The sequence below is a fragment of the Delphinapterus leucas genome, chromosome 6, assembly GCF_059928025.1.
Source record: "Delphinapterus leucas isolate spDelLeu-1000000601 "Yukka" chromosome 6, BTC_Dleu_Yukka2, whole genome shotgun sequence".
NCBI classification, from domain to species: Eukaryota; Metazoa; Chordata; class Mammalia; order Artiodactyla; family Monodontidae; genus Delphinapterus; species Delphinapterus leucas.
The window spans coordinates 102096600-102117388 of record NC_143134.1 but is presented as its reverse complement, the minus strand read 5'-3'; the positions used below and the strand labels follow the sequence as shown (position 1 = coordinate 102117388).

The window sequence follows — 20789 nt, the reverse complement described above, 5'->3', positions numbered from 1 at the left end:
CTTAGTCTCGGTTCTCTCTGGAGATGTAAGAGCCCTCACTTGTAGGTGGAGAGACCTCCTATAATCAAGTATTTCTTAACTTGTGTCTACAGGGTATGGATCCTTTTGAATTTATGGAATACAATGCCTGTATTCTAGGGATCATTAAGGATCTCAAATTTGAATTTTATGCCAACTAGCTAATGGAAAATAAAATCAACTGAATTGATGACAATGTCCATTAAACTGATCTACCTCCCTGTAGTCTAATTCCAGAGTCATCCAGCAAGCCTCTAACTATAACATGGATATCCACGTCCCAAGAAATTTTCTTGAGAATGGAATTTTTCGTTGAATAGCGTTAACTTAGCATGGCGGTTATAGAGTTATTTTTTTTAAAAAAAAAGAAAACTTGAGATTATTTATGTCATAATATCAAATGAGTCTACTTCTAAATTTCATTTGTAGTTATATGTAATCATATCTCCAGAAGGATTCACACCTGGATCAATTTAGATATCATTTGAAAGCCTGTGGAAAAGATTTGTAATGGTTGTTCCATTTGACAAAGAATATCAATCTTCAGTGCAAAAGACAAAGGCACAAAAAAAAGGAGGTGGGAGAGGTAATAAAGACACAGTATTACAAATCTTTTACCTCTTTGGACTCCACCCCCAGAATTGGGTAACTGAACAGCCCTGTAGGGCTTCTGCAAGGTCCCCATTTCTAACCATTACATCCAGAGCTGCAGGCAAACTATGAGACCTCTGAAATTCCCCTCAGGCTCTACCTGTTAGTGGTCTGCACTGGAAAATCATTGGAACCAGAGGAAGTTTGGGGTGGCCAGGCCAAAAGACTAGTCCCTGTGAATTTCCCTCCTCTCTCAATAGAATTGACTATGAAGGCTGCCAGTGACGTTCACTGTTTCCCTGGGAATAGAGAAAAATTAAATACACTTCTTTGAGAGCACTTCTATAAATGTGCTCCTCTCTTTCTTCTGGGGTGGCACAACTGAAAATTGGCTTATTGAAGCAGTTAAATACTATTTATCTAGTATTAAACAAAACCCTAGAATCTAGCTTTGATGGAGTAATGTTATAAGAAATGTCTTTACATTTATGGTAAAACATCTGGCAACAAGCCACTGTCCATTAATGCCTTTTAAAATGTACACTGTCTAAAAAGCCTTATGATAGTTCCTTATAGGACATAGAGTTAGGAGAATGTAGAGTTAGGAGAATGTTTGCCTCCCTTGAAAATATGATCAGCTTCCTCTCATTAGATCAGAAGACTTAGGGAATCCCTTGGGTTTCTGTTTCCATCGCTGCCAAAAATCTCAGGATTACCTCCTCTACTCAAATACAATAGCCCCCTTACCTGCAGTTTCCTGGCATTTCCTAACTGCCGTCTCCACACTGGATCATCCTTTAATGGTTCTGTTATTTTATCTTGGCCTTGAGTCTAGCTCATTTCAAATATTCGCAAAATACATAGACTATAAACAAAATAAAACATTAAGCACCTAAAACAAATGAAGCTACATAATCATGACCTAGGGTCATGGTGGATGATGGGCCTTCCCTGGTGCTGGAAGTTTTCATGCAGAGGTTAGATGAACATCTGGCTGGGATGCGCTATAAACAACAGCTATAATTATTTCACAGTTTTAGGGCAAAGGACAGCCAAAACAAATTCTAGGTAATAAATAAGGTGGGTTTGTTCCTTCCTGCTGTATTCCTTAGTGTTTTCATCTAGGACATCACAGCATGTTCCAGTAAGATTCATTGTGGTTAAAAAAAGAAAACAAAAGAAAAAGAAAACAAAATGTGCATTCCTGTGGTGTCTGTCAGATGGGTCATCCAAAACCTTGGCTGATTTTTGTAACCAGAATAATACACTATATGCTATTATGAGTAGTTCATAAATTTGGTTTATAGGCCCTCTTAAAATCTGTAGACCCTCTTAAAATCCAGTGGAGACTATAAACTCTCTCTCTCTCCAGAAAAATATACGTATAAACTGAAATGTGCATGTAATGCCTAGGGTATTCAATGAGCCTCTGAAGCCCATCAGTAGATCCTCTATGTGCATTACGTTACTTCTAGCTAAAGTTGGTATGTCTATGTAGAGGAAAGGAAGACTAAAAAAGATTTAGCAAGTCTTGGCCAACGGCTTAAATATGGGCCAACTCTCAAAAGTTGCCTCCCTCTTTTCATTTTTTGATATGAGCGTAAGATGGTTTCCTAAAGCAGTTAGGAAAGATGGCAGTGATGGGATATGAGTACATAGATGCTAATACATGAGTTATTCAAAAATGAATAATTCGGAAGAACTGAGCTCTCATATGGAGTGAGAAGAAGCTCTTGCCCTTTTATGTGTATGAATCGCAGGGCTCCAGCTGAGGTCATGGAAGTCATTTCCAGCAAGCACCCTCCTTGAAGTTGGTACAGAGATAAAAAGAATCCAAAGTAGGTGGCACCATCAAGTGCTAGAAAGAGGATAGGCTTGGAAGCAGAGGTCCCGTATGCAGTGTCTTCAAGGGCCAGGCAGGGACAATAGGTGACACAGTAGGAAGTGAGGAGGATGGTGGTCCCTGGAGAATCACTCTCCCAAATGCTCACTGTTCAAGTGCATTAAAAAACAGTGTTTGACACACACACACACACACACACACACACACACACACCCGCAAAAGAGTGTCTGCGGCTGGCTTTTGCCATCTCTGGAGCCAGATGATTGTAGGTTGAATTCCAGGTCTGCTTCTTATTAGTGGGGGACCTTGGGAATGTGTCTTAACCACCTTAAGGCTCAGTTTCATTCTTTGTGAAATAGAGACAGTATCATGTGTCTTTGAACTATTGTCATAAAAATGTGTGATAATGTAAATAAAGTGCCCAGCACTAGTCTTTGTACATACTATAAAATGTAGCTATTATTAGAGCCCCGGGATCTAACTGTGCACCTATTTTCCTGAAAACGTATGGGTAAATAGAAATTTAGAAATGAATGTTGCCAGAGACCTCTAAAGCTCTTTTGAGTAACCATAGTATGCATTTAAGCTAAGTTATCTTAGCATTCAGGAGTTACCTACCAATGGTATTCAACCTTAATGGATTGTTTTAGTTACAGAGGGCTTCTGCATGAGGAGGAAAAGCAAAGAATTCTCATATAGTCTTCAGGGCTCTGAGGGGTGCAGATCCCCAAAAGGGGTTACATATCAGCCCCATAAACAGCTGATACATTATCAGAGATTAATTGACTGGAGGAGGCAAGAACTAAGTGACATGAAGGGAAAGTCAGAGAAGTACAGCAACTATTTATCACCATTTAGCAACCTTTAGCACCATAGCTAAAGATGCAGCTCTCAGCTTTAGCAACGTACAGGCAGTAATTACTTGTGTACCTCTTTTCTCCAGGGCAGGGATTTGGGTGAGGCAAGTGAGGCAAGATATTGCAGGTGTAGGGTGGAAACCTGTCTTTATTTGAATTTTTTTTTTTTTTTTTTCTGTACGCGGGCCTCTCACCGCTGTGGCCTCTCCCACCGCGGAGCACAGGCTCCGGACGCGCAGGCCCAGTGGCCATGGCTCATGGGCCCAGCCGCTCCGCGGCATGTGGGATCTTCCCGGACCAGGGCACGAACCCACGTCCCCCGCATCGGCAGGCTGACTCCCAACCACTGCGCCACCAGGGAAGCCCTATTTGAATTTTTGATGTTTCGTTTATCATGGGTTTTTTGCATTAAATGTTAATACTTTTTAAAATATTTATTAAGATATTATTTATCGTAATTACTAAGTTTTTGGCATCCCTTAAATTTTCCACCCTAGTCCCAGCCCTGTTCTTCTCTGAATTTTAAATTGTTGAACTAAAGGAGTGTTTCATTCAGTGATTCACAGAAGGATTAACAAGACTCAACAGCATGTTATATTCATAGCTAAGATTTATTACAGCAATAAACACAGAGTTAAAGCAGCAGGGAAGAAAGAAGGGTGTTGTTGGAGTCTAGAAAGGTCCAGCACAGAATTCTGATGTCCTTCCTTGTCCAGGGATACTTAGGAGAGTGTTCTCCCTGGCAGTGAACTTCAGGGACATGTGTGGAATGTCTCTGCCTAGGGATGCCTTTTTGATTCTCTGGGTCTGAGTTTTTTTATGTGGGGACTGGTCACATAGATACATCTTGCTGAGCAACCATAGCTACACAACCAGCCATGACAATGGAAACTCAGGACCCCAACAATAAAACTAGGTGCACATCATCATTATTGACGTTTATGCAAAACAACTTGGCAAGCCAGCAATGGCATAGTCCATTGCTCCAGGTACATGTAACCAAATCATCCATCACTAACACGAGGAACACTTGGAGGACCACATTACCCAGGGGGTTGGTGAAGGATCAATCGTGGTTCTCTTGGAGACACGCCAGGAGTAAGCAACCACACCTGCTACATTAACTTTTTTCTCACATGGATTCATGTGGAAAATCAAAATGTCACCTTTATTAAAAGTAGCAGTAGGGCTTCCCTGGTGGCACAGTGGTTGAGAGTCCGCCTGCCGATGCAGGGGACATGGGTTCATGCCCCGATCTGGGAAGATCCCACATGCAACGGAGCAGCTGGGCCTGTGAGTCATGGCCGCTGATCCTGCGCGTCCAGAGCCTGTGCTCCACAACGGGAGAGGCCACAACAGTGAGAGGCCCACGAACCGCCAAAAAAAAAAAAAAAAAAGTAGCAGTAGTGCTAAATTGTGGTAATTGAAGAACATGGCTTGGATCCATGTCAAAAGATTTCCCACTTGTAGCCTAGACCTTGAGATGACCACCCCCACTACAGTAGAATCTGGGGCTGCAGAGGACAAACTTCCCCACCCAGGTGGAGGAGATACTGCTGCTTTTCATAACTATTTAGCCCCAAAAAGGGAGGACAGAGGGTCATAGCTTTCCAGAGCTATCTTTAGAAGGCAGATGTTAGGCTCACTTCAAATGTGCTTTGCAGAAGGACAGACCTGTCCCTTGAGCAAACAGTCCCAAAAAGGGAGAGGAGGATAGGCATGAGCTCATGCCTTTGTCTAGGCTCAGCTGATAAGCTCACCTTTGAACTTGGGGAGAAGTGAAGGGATATAGGAAACAGGTATAGTTTCCCAATAATAGACAGTTAAGCAGATGGTCTAATGGAGGCATGAGAACTAGAGTATATGCCATTGAAAGGAATGGCTCCAAAAGTATTTTTATCCCGAAGAACAAAATTCCATCCCACACTTCCAGTTATGGGCAGGATGACATCTAACCTGGCCAGAGTCCAAAATCACTTGTCCTCTTCTCAGTGTAGCTTGAGATGAATTCCCACAACATTAGACTCATGCCTCTTATTCCCTTCAACAGAAAGCCCCATGGTCCTGAGTGACTAACTCTCAGGCAGCTTCAGTTGATGGCATAGAATAAGGGTTGGCAAAATATGGCCCCGGGGCCAAATCTGACTCTCAGTTTTACTGGGACACAGCCGTGCCCATTTGTTTAACTAATTACCTGCAGCTGCCTTCGCACTACAATAGCTGATTTTGTCGCAGGAAGGGGGACCCCTTCCAGGGCCCGAGAGTGGGCTCTTGTCTAACGCTCGGAAATGAATTGTCCAAGGAGACACACGCGCTGACAAAGCAAGAGACTTTATTGGGAACGGGAACCCGGGTGGAGAGCGGCAGGGTAAGGGTACCCAGGAGAACTGCTCTGCCATGTGGCTCACGGTCTCAGGCTTTATGGTAATGGGGTTAGTTTCCGGGTTGTCTCTGGCCAATCATTCTGACTCAGGGTCCTTCCTGGTGATGTGCACATCGCTCAGCCAAGATGGATTCCAGTGAGAAGGATTCTGGAAGGTTGGTGGCACATATGGACTGGCGTCTCCTCTCTCCTTTCGACCTTTCCCGAATTCTTCCAGTTGGTGGTAGCTTGTTAGTTCCACGTTCCTTACCGGGACCTCCTGTTGTAAGATAACTCATGCAAGTGGTTACTGTCGTGCCTGGCCAGGACGGACGGTTTTGGTCAGTGGGTCCCTTAACAACTTGGGTAGACTTTTTTTTCTTTTTATAAAAGGAAGTTTATGGCTGCATTATCATTATAAAAAGTGGACTATATTTTTAATGTTATTATATAATTTATAGATTTATATAGAAAAAACTTAGATTTACGTAAAAGTCGCAGATAGTATAGAGTTGATTTGAGTAGTTTTGACAGAAACGATATGGCCTACAAAACCTAAAGTGGGTATTATCAGGCTCCTTACAAAAAAAGTTTGTCGACTCCTAATATAGAAGAAAAAAGCACTTTAGTCCTTATTTATGCTACCAGTGTGCCAAGAAACAGATGCATAGGCAGTTTCTAAATCTGCTACAGGAAAATGAAAGTGAATTAGTATGTTACTGAAGTCTCACAACTGGAGCAAGTTGAGAAAAAGGCCAGCATAGATTAGGGAAAAGTGAGTGAACAGATTGCTTTATATGCTCTTTTCTTGAATGCAAGTACATACAAATTCAAGCTGTTTGAAACAGACTATTTCGAAGGGACTGTGTCATCTTGGTTGGATTTTGCTCAACTCCAAAAACCTTAACTGACCTCCTTGCATTTGCAGAGTCTGCCCTGGGTGTTGTGAAAGTCAAAGAGGAGGTGTACAAATACCTGCAATGTGATGCAGATGGTTCTAGGGAAGGAACAGGTGTGGATGGAGTCAGAGAAGGAAGCCAGGATAGGAACAAATGGTGATTAACACTGTCCTCCTCTCAACAGAAGGTTGAGGTACTTTTAAACCTTCTCTTGTTGGACATATCCTTTTCATCTTATTCATCAGTTTTAATGTCTTAATAAACCCTTCCTAAAGAAAAAGAACATCATACTATTTCAAATTATAAACTTGTACATACATATACTTCCACAGCCGTCCTCCAAGAAGTATCTTGTGTGGGTTGGTTTTTGGGCTTTTTGGTTCGTGTTGTGATGGTTGCTATTGCTTGGAGAATTTTGTTGCTGCTGTTGTTGTTTTTAACTCACTACAGAGGTCTGAAAATTGTTGAGCTCTCATACAGCTGGTCCAAACATAACTTCAGTGTTGACTCAACTAAATTGCATGTCAACTGGCCAACGCATTTTATAGTTATTCTATGAGGACATCACTAGCCAGACTCCTTAATTTATGTTCTCAGAAGTCACTGTCTCTCCAGCCCCTTTGCATTTTCCCAGCGGCAGGAATAAACTCTTTGTAGGTGATTGAATGTCTTTGGCATACAGAACTGCCTCTGGTTGCACCTGGGTGGTGGGTAATCAGAGGATGGGGTTCACTTTATTATTCTGTTTTTGTGTATGTTTGAAAATGTCCATGATAAAACTTCAGGGTTGTTTTTTTTTTAACTGATTGTTGGCTATAGTTGGTTCTCTAATGCTGGAACAGCCACTCCATATTCCACTGGTCTTTGCAAACTGGAGCTTGTAATTTTCATTAGCAGTCATTGCTAGGGTGGCAGCCATACATGAAAAATGAAGGCATTGAGAAGAACAAGGTAAACACTGCTTCCTAATGCTTCAGAGTGGAGCATGCGCTTGAGAGGTACAGCCAAACATTCAGGTTAAAATGAGAAAATATTTTGAGCAGAAATTGTATGTTAATGGCCTTGCATATATATCCTTTCAAAAGAAAGTTACTTATAAAATAAGCTCTTATCAGTAAGCTGTTCCTTATTTATTAACTACTTTTATTAAACTCCTATATGCAAAGGCCCATGCTAGACAGGGAGACACAATTTGTCTTTGGCAAATTGGACAAAGAAAGAATAAAATAGATAACACCTAATCCCCGAAACTTAACACAGAGTCTTGGACCCGGACCTCAGTGACCAGAAATCAGCATAGTTCAACTCATTTCCAGCCTAACGCCATTAATAGAGCACCTACTCTGGGTAAGGTTCTGGGCTAGATACTAAAACTATGGGCGGGAAAATAAAGTACAGTGCCCATCCTTGGTCTAGTGGGGAAGACAGATAACGAAATCAACTCTTTAATCATGGAATGCACTAGAATAGTGGATACTATGAGATGACAGAGAAGGACTTCAGGGAAGTCTTCAGGAGTTAAATCTTAAAGGATGCTTAAGATTAGCAAGTGATTTAAAGCTGGGAAGAAGCAGAGTTAAAAAGTGTCACAGGTACGGGTCAGGAATTATTTGATAATCATATACACCAGTAGTATAAAATTGTAAAATTATCACTAGAATGTGAGCTCCATGAGGGGCTTTTGTCTTGTTTTGTTCACCGTATGTCTGGCTTATGGTAGGCACTCACTAAGTATTTATTAAATGAATAAATAAATCCAACTATAAAGTGTTGCTAGAGTCCAGAGTTTATGGTAGAGAGTGACAGCGGAGCTAGAAAGGACAAGGTCGAGGAATTCTGGTAAAAAGCTTGGATTTTGGGCTTCCCTGGTGGCGCAGTGGTTGAGAGTCTGCCTGCCGATGCAGGGGACGTGGGTTCGTGCCCCGGGTCCGGGAGGATCCCACATGCCGCGGAGCGGCTGGGCCCGTGAGCCATGGCCGCTGAGCCTGCGTGTCCGGAGCCTGTGGAGCTCCGCAACGGGAGAGGCCACAACAGTGAGAGGCCTGCGTACCGCAAAAAAAAAAAAAAAAAAAAAAAAAAAGCTTGGATTTTATGATGATGGAGAAACACTCAAGAATTTCACAAAGAAAGCATGATGGGATGTGTGTTTTTGAGCTTCAAGGGGGAGAAGAGACCTCAGGGGCACAGACTGGAGAAAGAGAAACCAATTTGTAAGCTGTTACTAAAACCCAGAGGGAAGTTGATGGGGTAAAAATCCATGGAATTCAGAGACAAATTTAATGTCACCTAAAGCCACCCAAATGCCTAGCATGAAAAAGACTGGCAATACCAAGTGTTGTCAAGCATGTGGAACAACCAGAACCCTCATCCCCTGCTGGTGGAGTGTACATTGATGCAATCACTTCGAAAAACTGTTGGGTATCTCCTACTAAAGCTGAACTCAGTAATCCCCCTTTCAGGTAGACAACAGAACCCAACAAGAATGGGTGCTCATTTGCCCCCAGAGATGTCCCCACAAAGTTGTGGAAAAGGATGTTCCTAGCAGCACTCTTGGTCATAGCCAAAATGGATAAATTGTGTTATAGTCGTGCAACAGAATACTAAAAAATGACACTGAAAAATGAATGTATGGCCATTACACAGGTAAATCTCAGAAACATCACGTTGAGTGAAAGAAGCCAGACACGGAAGAATACGCACAACATACTGTAGAATTCCATTTATAAAAGTTCAAAAACAGACTAAGCTCAGTTATGGTGAAAAATCCAGAACAGCGTTTGGCTTTGGGCACAGGGTGATGACTGGGAGCGAGGGACTAAAGCTCTATCTGCATCTTGATCTGGACGTGGTTACGCAAGTGGGCTGTCTTTTGTAATAACTCCCCAAACTGTATGCTGACATGTGTGCAATGTTCTGAATGTATATGAATGTTTTAAGTGACCTCAGTTTCCTGGCTCAGGTACAAGGGTGGGTGATGGTGCCCTGTACTAGGCTCAATGTATCTAAAAGGAAGAGGAGTCACATTCAACAGTAGCCAAGGCTCTTAGTGCACTTGTGGCTTCTGGCTGCCCAAGTCACAGCACAGGCATGCCACAACCCCGTGGTCATGGAAATCACCCCTCCCTGGAAATCTCCCTTCAGGCCTGTGCCTTCCTATTTCTAATACACTTATAGATTGTGCCACCCCTCTGTGCAGGGCAGTGTCCTCCAAGGAGAGATGCCCATCTTTAGGGGCCCCCAAACTCTCTTTGGCTCCACAATGCTTTTTGGCAGTGGGGGAGATCCTAAGATAAGGAGTCATAATCAGATCCACTAGAGTTATTGCCATAAGAATGACAAAAATATCATCTTCTAGACCACTGGGGGTGTGGAGGACTGTCTAGAATTACATGGCGGTGGTCGTGGGGAAAGACACACCTTGGGAACTTCTCATCCCTTCTTTGCCAGTGCCTTTCTTCTGCTCACCTAGTACGTGTGCCCTTCACTGGAGTCAAGCCACTCCTGAAGCAGAGGAGTAGAGGATAGAGACTCAGGAGGAATCTTGGACAGAGGGCACAAGGAAGGATAAACGGGAGCCACTGCAAACATAGCACCTTTCCAGCTCCCATGGAGAAAGACAGACTGAGACTGGGGTGAACCCCAAGCCTCTCCCACCCTGCATTCCACCCCAGCATTGGTTAGAGACAAGGGACAAAGTTCCTTTCCAACCAGACTGAGCTGTCTAGAAAGTCCTAATACCCCCAAGCGAAAAAAGTATGCCCAAGCTCCCAACCTCCAGCCTCATGGAGGATGCCAAGCCTTCCTTTGCCTCACCTTGGTCAGGAGTTTCCTGGCAATGGGTTCAGTACTTTGGTCAGTTGGCTAAGCTTAGCATCCTTTTCCTGTGTCCAGCCAAGTCTGGTCATTCAGGTGGCCAAGCCCTGCCTATGTTATTGCCAGGACTTCTTGTCTTGGTACCTGCTCTAGCCTGAGAGGAGTATGAAACTCCCTTCATGCCCTAGAGGCACCAGCCAGCTGCCACTGACTCTTAAGAAAGAGCCTTTTGCAGATCCTTTCTGACACCCTCCTCCGCTGGTGGCCAAGGCCAAGAGAACTATTTATAGAGGAGATGGCTACAAACCAGACAACCCAGATAAATCATGAAATTCTGCACCCACACTTAGGTAACCCTATTCTCAAGAATGAAAAGAACAATTTGCTGTTACAGAAGTGGATCCCTGAGCGAGCCGGTAAGTGAAACGGGATCAAGACAGACGCACAAGAGTGGGGTTTACTTTCAAGGAATAGAACGAACCATGATGCCCACAGGCACCATGCAGCTATAAGGGGAAGCAGAATCATTAGATGTGGGCATAGTTTCTTCTCTGCTGCACACTGAGCACTGAAGTTAGTTCTAGACTTTTCTAACCCCTGCCCCCAATGTCCTAACACCATTTCTGGCTGCTGAAACCTCCCTCACTGGAAACTCAAGTCTTCACCCAATCTCAGCCTCATTTTACCCACACTCTTCCTTCTCTCCACCCACCTCATACAACTGGTACTAAACTGATCATGAATAGTTAACGGTCTCTAACTTCCATATTTCATCAAACATAAGATGCGCATTGACAGAGGCACCCTTATTTTATCTCCTACTGAAAAGTGTTCCAAATAAAATATACCATCCTCTGTGAAATGCATCCTGATTCAGAGATGTGAGAATTTGAAAAGAAAATGTGCTTCTGTGAATCAATTAATTAAACTACTGTTACCTGGGCTAAAGTCAGGGCATGGGAAATCACAAGCCATTTGATTTCGGGGGATCATGTGTATGAATTAACAAGCCCTCCAGATCAGTGTATAAACGCTCTGAGAAGTTTCAGTGATTGGGTTTCCTCATTTCCAACAACGTGATATGTTTTAGATCTTAGTTTAGAGGAACATCGTGGACAGTTATATAAATCTGGCAAAATATTAGCATAAACAATTTTGAAAAGGTGCCAAATAATTAAAGCATCAGAGATTTAATGTGTTTAACGTATGTTTAAAGTATCTTGCAGATGACGGAAACGAGTAGAGAATAAGTTTATAAACGGGAACAAAATTCCTTAAAGCTTCATCTTTGCCGTATTTGAACCAATAAATATTTCACCTTTGTGTATCTGTGAACAGATTTTTGAACTTTGTGGAACTGATGCTAAAAAACTGGAAGAAAAGATTCGAGAACTAATGTAAGCTGATCTCCAAGACAAAACATACTTGCAACGTTTTAAAAGGCCACCATGAATGTGTTTGTGTTTTTATTTCCAGCAAACATTGTAGTGTTCTATTGATCTCTCTCCTAATGCTTTACAGGTTGAATTCCATATTGCAATCTCACTGCAAAAATTGTTGGAACTCTTATGCTATCAGAGATTGTGTCATTTGCATTCTCTCACTTGGCCTTTCCACTTACTCTGAGCACATTCCTTAGGCAGCGTCCCTCACAGCAGAGGCCCTGCACAGCTAAGTAATACCAGCTCAGTGAGAAAGTTTTCCAGAGATTGTGGAAGATGGGATCCACCTCAGCAATCAAGAAACAAATAAATGTCTTATTGGCCTGGTGCACTCCAAATACATAGAGGCCTCTTCCCAACTGAGTCATTGTAGTACAAAATTCTCCAGTATATCACCTTATATTAGAAATGTGTCATTGGATAAAAGCACATATAAACAGCTATGCTTACATATATAAAAACTTATTACATGCTAGGCAATATGCCAAGCCTGTAGCCGAAATTCAGCCTCTGTACACTGATACTGAATGGAATCTTGGAGACAGTTTTGGATGAAGTAGAAAAGAATTGCTTTACTGCTTTGCTGGGCAAAGGGGGCCACAGTGGGCTAATGCCCTCAAAACTGTGTGTCCTGACCTGGAGGGGGTAGTGAGGAGTTTTATAGTAAATGGTTCAAAGAGGAGGGCGCGATCAACTCGTGGACATTCTTCTGACTGGTTGGTGGTGAGGTGACTGGGAACCAGTATCATCAACTTTCTGATTCCAGCTGCTCTGGGGTCTGCATGCTTGTGGGCATGCAGTAAACTTCTTCCACCTGGTGGCGGTTTCAGTACAGTAAGTCCCTGACATACGAACCTTCAAGTTGTGAACTTTCAAAGACGCAAACGTGAGTTCGCATGTGCAATCACGTAAGTTAGTTCACGTGTCTGGCGTACGTCGTCACGTGCGTGCATCCTCTACAAGTGGTTGTGCTTTTGCGTACTTTACAGAACTGTATAGAGTACAGGAGTACGGTATCTTTATTTCAAGCCCAGGATGTCCAGAAGCAAGTGTAAAAGCAGTGGTGATGTAGCTGGTACTACTTTAATTTTCAAGGTATTGTACTGTAAGATTAAACGTTTTCTTTATTTTTGTGTTTGTTATGTATTATTTGTGTGAAAAGTATTATAAACCTATTACAGTACAGTATTCTAAAGCCAGTTGTGTTAGTTGGGTACCAAGGCTAACTTGGTTGGACTTACGAACAAAAGTGGACCTAGGAACACACTTTCGGAATGGAACTCATTCGTATGTAAGGGACTTATTGTATCTGCAAAACAGCTCATAGATATTGTTATGTATATCCCTTGAGCGGGAACCGGGACCTCGTCCCAAGGCCACACTATTGTTTTGTTTGTTTGTTTGTTTTTGTTTTTTGCGGTACGCGGGCCTCTCACTGTGTGGCCTCTCCCGTTGCGGAGCACAGACGCGCAGGCTCAGCGGCCATGGCTCACGGGCCCAACCGCTCCGCAGCATGTGGGATCTGCACGGACGGGGGCATGAACCCGCGTCCCCTGCATCGGCAGGCGGGCTCTCAACCACTGCACCACCAGGGAAGCCTCGCACTATTGTTTCTTGACTCCTCCTCCCTTGTCTCCGCATCCCCTCCCTTCCCTGATTAGCAATTATCTGAACCTGCCCCTTGGAACTCAGGGAAGGTCATGGAGGCTGAATGAAGTGTATTTCCTACAAACAAGAAACGGGACACAGAAAGGCTTTTGTGCCCAGGAGGCTCACAGGATCCTGCTCAGTTTCAAGCCTTTTGCATCCATCACCCGGTTTAACCTTTGCAACAATCCTGTAAGTAGCCATGTACTAATAAATGTTTAATTGGCTCTGGGAAGAAAAAAGTTCCAGTTTGTAGTGATTGCCAATTTCGTTGGTGTAAATACTTGGTAGATTTCAAGCTACCAAATGATGTCACTAAACATGGAGCTGGGAAAAGATGGGCCTAATAGGCTCCTGTGAGCTGCCTAAGATTTAGATCCAGGACACCAGTACCTACAAATGAGGTACTACTTTTATCCCTCTCTTCTTACAGAGAATAGAAGACACAATCTAGTTAAATTGAAACCATGCAACTCAGATTGGGAATTGAACCCACGGGCCAGGACTCAAACCCAGCCAAAACCCAGATTAGGACTTAAACCCATGTTCTTTTAACTGAGACCACACACCTAGCCTCAGAACTTAATGAATTTCAGGTTCTTGATGTCTCATTGGAGAAATAATTCAGTGAGAGACAAAGTGATAGGTAAGAAGTGGATTTATTTAGAGAGAAACACACTCCCCAGACAGAGTGTGGGCCATCTCAGAAGGCAAGAGGCCTTGGGAGAAACACCCTCCACAGACAGAGTGTAGGCCATCTCAGAAGGCCAGAGTGGCACCAGGGTATGGGGTTGTCAGTTTTTATAGGGGTGGATAATTTCATAGGCTAATGAGTGGGAGGAGTATTCCAACTATTTTGGAGAAGGGATTGGGATTTTCAGGAATTGGGTACCGCCCACTTTTTGACCCTTATGGTTGGCCTTGGAACTGTCATGGCGCCTGTGGGTATGTCATTTAGCTTGCTGATGTGTTACAATATGCATATATTGAGGCTCAAGGTCTAGTGGAAATCGACTCGTCTGCCATCTTGGACCCATTTGGTTCTAATCAGTTTATGTCATGTCCTCGGGCTATGTCATTCTTTTAAAGGTTGTGCCCTGCCCCCTTCCATCCTGTTTCAAAATGACTTGCCCAAATTTTCCCAGAAGAATCCAGTGCTTTGAAATTTCCTTTATCTCTTCTAGGGGTTTTATAGGAATTTCTTCTCCCTTCAGGAGCACTGCCCTGGCATGTGGTGAAATGTCTCATTTACATATATCTCAGTAACACAATGTAATACAACTTCCTTTCCTGGGTCCTGTAAAGCACTGGGTTGCTGCATTCCAAGAAAACAGGGATTTGCAGTCTTGCCTCCAACAATGACTAGTCCCTTTACCGGGTCCCAAATGTATATCCTCCTGCTGTGTGTTCAGGCCTTTCTGCATCCACAGTAACTTTTCATTTCAATACTGACAGTGTATTCTTTTAAAAGACATTTTAAACTCAACCTATAGGGCATCAACAAGGCTCCTAAATTGACTCAGGTGACCACATATGAATAGCTTTGGCCGAGTCTGTGCACACACAGACAGTGACAACCAAGTCAAACCTGCCACCTGGTCCACTGTGATTGTGAGATGCCACTCCTTGTCAGGGGCATCTCAATTTCAAAGATGTTAAAATGTGAAATAATGTGCACCTGGAGTATTCAAGCTCCTTGATCTCACAATTAAATGTTAGCTCAAGAGCAGAAGGTTGGGGGCTTCCCTGGTGGCGCAGTGGCTGAGAGTCCGCCTGCCGATGCAGGAGGCGCGGGTTCGTGCCCGGGTCCAGGAGGATCCCACATGCCGTGGAGCGGCTGGGCCCGTGAGCCATGGCCGCTGAGCCTGCGCGTCCGGAGCCTCTGCTCCGCAGCGGGAGAGGCCACAACGGTGAGAGGCCCGCGTACCGGAAAAAAAAAAAAAAAAAACTAGCAAAAGGTTAAAAGGAAACTGTCATAAAAAGGCTGTTGTACTTCTTCTGAATGATGAATTGATCTCAGTCCCTTGAAATGCAAGTATCAGTTAATCAATGTTTGCCTCACTAAGGAAAGGACAAACAGAGGAGGACTCCCGCAGGGAGCAGCGAGGGGTACAGCTCTCTTGACCTTTCTTTAACCCTGAGTTGCTTATCTTGACCCTTACGATGTTTAAGCTGAAACACTCTCTTAGGATGGGAGCATGTTCTCTTTCTCATCTCTGATTTGCTGGTATTCAGCCCAATGCCCAGACCAGAGGAGATCCAGAAGACACGAAACTAAATTCAATATGGAACCCTGAATGGGAACCTAGAGCAGAAAGGGGCATAAGTGGAAAAAAATGGTGAAGTGCAAGTAAAATCTGGTGTTTAGTCCTCAGTAACATACCAGTGTTGGTTTCTTAGTTTTGACATATACTATGATAGTTTATTAACATCAGGGGACTGAGTGCGAGGTATATGGGAACTCTCTTTACTCTCTCTGCAGCTTTTCTGTAAATCCAAAATTATTCCAAAATATAAAATTTATTTTTTAAGATGCCTCCCCAACGTGGCTATAGGGGAGAAGCACTAGTGTTTTGTGAGCGCGTGTTATACCTACTTGACCATGATGTGACCTGGGAGTGCTTTCCCATGAAATGACTGTTGACCTGATGTCTTAAAAATGAGGAAGTGTTTTATGAAAATCACAGGTCACAAGGTTAAAAAGCCTGGGACTTGGAGATTAGAAGATCGTTTTGATTCCAAGAAAGTTTTTTTTTTCTTTTTTACTAAAAAATCTTAATTATTTTTAGTGATGCCTTAGGCAGAGTCGGGCGCCCCCAAAGGAATAGAACCAGATATAGCTTTTTTAAAAATTTACTTTATTGAAGTATAGCTCATTTACAATGTGTAATTTCTGCTGTACAAGCAAAGTGATTCCGTTATACGTATATATACATTCTTTTTCATGTTCTTTTCCATTGTGGTTTGTCCCAGGATATCGAATCTAGTTCCCCGTGCAATACAGTAGGGAGATACAGTATACAGTTGCAGCTTTTTGACATAAGAGAAGCCCTTTTAGGCCTAAACCATTTTGTGATCTAAGCCTGGCCATAATGCTTGCCCTTGACCAGGTCTCAGTAATTAATGATCTTAAGGGAACAAAGGAATGAAAAGTAGTCAAGAAACAATAGTTCAGAGATAAAATAGAGCCCTAGTTCCTCCTCAAGGGATATACATCACAGTCTGATACAGATCTTTGAGTTCTGCAGGAATTAAGACCCCTACCAGGTGGAGGATGTAACTATGCTGAGACCCCAGATTGGTTGGGGCCTAAGGAAAGAGGATGGTGACCTCTGCTGACCCTCCTGACTTCACTCAACTAAAGCTTGGACTCTGTGTTGAACTCTCTTTTCTGTGTTGAATTCTCTTCAGCTCAAGCCCCTTCATAAATACGCATGTACCCTTAGCTTAAAACTTTCCCAGTTTTGCAGCTGGGGAGACGCTGCTTTGGGAAAGATCCCCAGTGTTATCCTGACTTGCTGCAAGCAAGACATCCTTCCTTCTCCTGCTCTTCTGTTTGGTTGTGTCTCTTGGCAGCTAACCCAGTTGTTTTGGTAACAATGCCGCCACTTTCCAGCCCAGACTCCGCCTCAGTGGGGCAGATGGAAGCCTTCATGAAGGCTTGAAGGCTTGTTTGAGGTTGCGGGCAGGTCTCACTGCTTGTCTGCCTGAAAAAAATCAAGCCTGGCATTTCTGTTTCCCACTAGCCTGACCTCACCACCGGGGTGAGGATGGAAGGTTTTATGGCTCCTAAACTTTAAATCTTGGGGCCCAGATATACCAGGACAAAGGAAGAAGAGTTCCTCTCTCCACCAAAGCAAGAGCCTGGTGGGGCCTGAAGCTGTCACTCTCCGGCATTCCCCAGACATGCCATTCTATGGAGCCCAGGTGATATGTGAGTAAGGCTTAGACAGAGGCTGGGCCGGATGAGATTTCCATGCCAGGGATCTCAGCTTGGAGCTAGCCCGCTCTAAAGGGCCAGACTGCTGGAAGGTCAAAGAGTGTGGCCAGGGAGCTGTGGGCCGGACTGAGGCCCTTGGGCCTAGACTAGCACTGGCATTAGTACAGGAGAGTGAATATTCCTGTTACCGACCTGGGTCCTTGGACTCTTTAACCAATAGAAATTGATGAGGCCAGATGAGAAATTCAGGCAAGATTTTACTGGGACTCGTGCTGCAGCACGAGGGAGCAAAAATAAGAAACATTTGCCCTTGGTAGTGGGTAGCAAACGAAGCTGGTTCCTTAAATGGAGTGAGGGTAGGGGCAGAAAGGTGGGTTGGGCAGGAGGGGTAGCTTGGGCGGTCTGCCTGCCTCCGTGGTGGTGCTGTGTGCAGGCATGCTGCGAAGTGCCCTGCTTTTGTTCTCTGCACCTCAGAAATGGCAGTTGGTTTGTGACCTTTCTGTACCTTATTGTTCATAATTACACCAACTGCACATGCGTGCAATTATTTATAGTTTCTTTGTATTTTGTTGCTCAAGGAGAGATTTATCCAGGTGCAAGCACTCCAGTAAAAGGTCCCAGGTCCCAGCCTATCTCATTCCCATCACCTTGGCTAAGGCCTCCACCCATCCCCAGAGCACAGGCTACTGTAGGGAAGATGGCTGGGAAATTATTCTATGGCTGGTGGCAGTGGAAAGATGGAGTTCTGTGCATGAACGTGGAATGTGTGCACGTTGGAGCAATGAAAGTCAAGGACCACCTGTAACCAGTCAACTTGTGCAAGTCACTGGCCTCTGGAAAGGGCACCCCCAAAATTGTCTTTGGAGAAGAGAAGCAGGATGGAGGATGAATTCCATGCCCAGATGTGCCATGGATGGAATCACCCAGACAGCCTCCAGCGTTTTACGTTCTGTAGCATCTCTGTACTTGATGTACCTCTCAAAATAGAAAGGCCATTATCAAAGTATGGACACTTCTTCTCCTTTTTTTTTTTTTTTTGCGGTACGCGGGCCTCTCACTGTTGTGGCCTCTCCCGTTGCAGAGCACAGGCCCTGGACGCGCAGGCTCAGCGGCCATGGCTCACGGGCCCAGCAGCTCCGCGGCATGTGGGATCTTCCCGGACCGGGGCACGAACCCGTGTCCCCTGCATCGGCAGGCGGACTCTCAACCACTGCGCCACCAGAGAAGCCCCAGATTGTTCTTTTTATTTTCTACTTTGTATTTAATTAAGTAGCTGTTGCAAGAAGGTGTACACATACTAAATACACCACGTTTAGCTAACCTCATTGACCATGGAGACCAGCACTAATCTGTAGTCTTGTTGTTAGCCCAGAAGGCACATCCCCACCTTGAAGCAGCACCCTTGAAATGACACTGAGTTACTTATGTTGACTCCTCTGCATCTTGCCTAGGCCTTCCCACCTTGTTGGTAGACTGAGGAATCCAGTCTACCAACTGGGTGCACACTCACATTTGAGCCCCACTGATAAAGTCCATCAAAGGATTGTTTTACAAACATGAGTGAGGCCCAACTCTACAGTGAGGGTAATAATCAAACTTTGTACAGCACAGTAACGGTTTTGTGCAGCCGTTCACAGCATTACGTCATTTCTTTCCAAAAATAACCTTGTGAGGCAGAGAAGGCTGATGTTTTTATCCTCATTTTTCTCTCTGAAAAACCTAGGATTGTCCCTGCTTGGATAATAATTTGGTTTTAATTGATTCTTAATATTAAGCTAAGCAAAACCATGCAGTACCAAGTGGGCAACAATATCTTGTTAACTAGAATTCTTATCACTTCACAAACATTCACGGGAAGCTTTAAAACTTCTTTTATAAATGCAAATTAAGCCTTAAAGCAAGCTTGTAAGATAAATGTGAAATTCTGTTTTAACCTGATGGACACCAAAATGACTTTGCTAAATTTAAACTGCATTTCAGTGGAAACCCACGGTCACTGTAGAACCAAAGGGTATCGAGCCTGTTGTTTGTTTGCTGTGATGGTTTTTTGGTTGTTTTTCTTTTTAATATTTATTTATTTGGCTGCGTCAGATCTTAGTTGCAGTGCGCAGGCTTCTCTCTAGTCGTGGTGTGTGGGCTCTCTAGTTGTGGAGCGCGAGCACGCAGTTATCCCATGGCATGTGGGATCTTAGTTCCCCGACCAGGGATCAAACCTGCGTCCCTTGCACTGGAAGGTAGATTCTTAACCACTGGACCACAAGGGAAGTTCCTGCTATGATGGTTGTTAAATAAAGCAAGGAAACACTAAAAACAAACAAACCATCAGTGAGGCATTAGAACCAAAGAGGAATGACAAAAACAATTTGCAACTCTTAGGATCAGTAATGAGGCTTATTAATTTCACACACTATCTCATTTAATACTCAAGCAAACCTATGATATCAGTAACAGCCCCCTTGGTACCCATGGAGGATTAATTCCAACACCTCCCTCAGATACCAAAATCCATGGATGCTCAAGTCCCTTATATAAAATGGCATGGACTTTGTATATAACCTGCAGACATTCTACTGATACTTTAGATCATGTCTAGATTACTTATATTACCTAAAACAATGTAAATTATATAAATAGATGTAAATACAATATAAATGCTGTGTAAATAGTTGCTTTCATGCAGCAAATTCAAGTTTTGCTGTTTGGAACTTTCTGGAATTTTTAAAAAATATTTTCTACATGTATCTGGTTTTATCTGCGGATGCAGGACCCATGAATATGAAGGGCAGACTGTACTGGATTTCTATAAAGCCACTGCTCCCCCAGATGAGCCTTATTCATTTTCCTAAAAACAATGGGGCTTTTCTCCAGAAAACTCCTCCATCAATGTTGAAAAGCCTGGGTGGGAACTTGTCACCAGGTAAGAATGCAACCTCAGGGGCTTCCCTGGTGGCGCAGTGGTTGAGAGTCTGCCTGCCGATGCAGGGGACATGGGTTCGTGACCTGGTCCGGGAAGATCCCACATGCCGCGGAGCGGCTGGGCCCGTGAGCCATGGCCGTTGGGCCTGCGCATCCGGAGCCTGTGCTCCGCAACAGGAGAGGCCACAACAGTGAGAGGCCCGCATACCGAAAAAAAAAAAAAAAAAAAAAAAAGAATGCAACCTCAGCCAGGATTCCTTAGCCCTAAATTTTCCAAGCTTTTGTCGTTTGCCTGCCAATTTAATTTTCATTTACTTCTCCTATTCACTAGTTGTATATGAATACATTTATTTTGCAACAAATCTTTTTATAAACACACCTTTTTCTAAAATTATTATTGAAAAATAGTTGATTTATATTAGTTTCAGGTATACAGCACAGTGATTCAGATATATATGTAC

At 43.6% G+C, this 20789-nt stretch overlaps 1 protein-coding gene across 1 annotated transcript in view; it reads left to right on the top strand.

Annotated features, from left to right (window-relative positions):
* Positions 1 to 20538, top strand: part of LOC111177341 (thioredoxin domain-containing protein 8) — a 62233-nt gene extending 41695 nt beyond the window's left edge. Inside the window, exons 4-5 of the mRNA XM_089913576.1 lie at positions 10734 to 10799; positions 11722 to 20538. Coding sequence (XP_089769702.1) covers positions 10734 to 10799; positions 11722 to 11784 — 129 coding nt within the window. The 3' untranslated portion in view covers positions 11785 to 20538. The remainder of the gene's footprint in view (positions 1 to 10733; positions 10800 to 11721) is intronic.
* Positions 20539 to 20789: the final 251 nt, after the last annotated feature.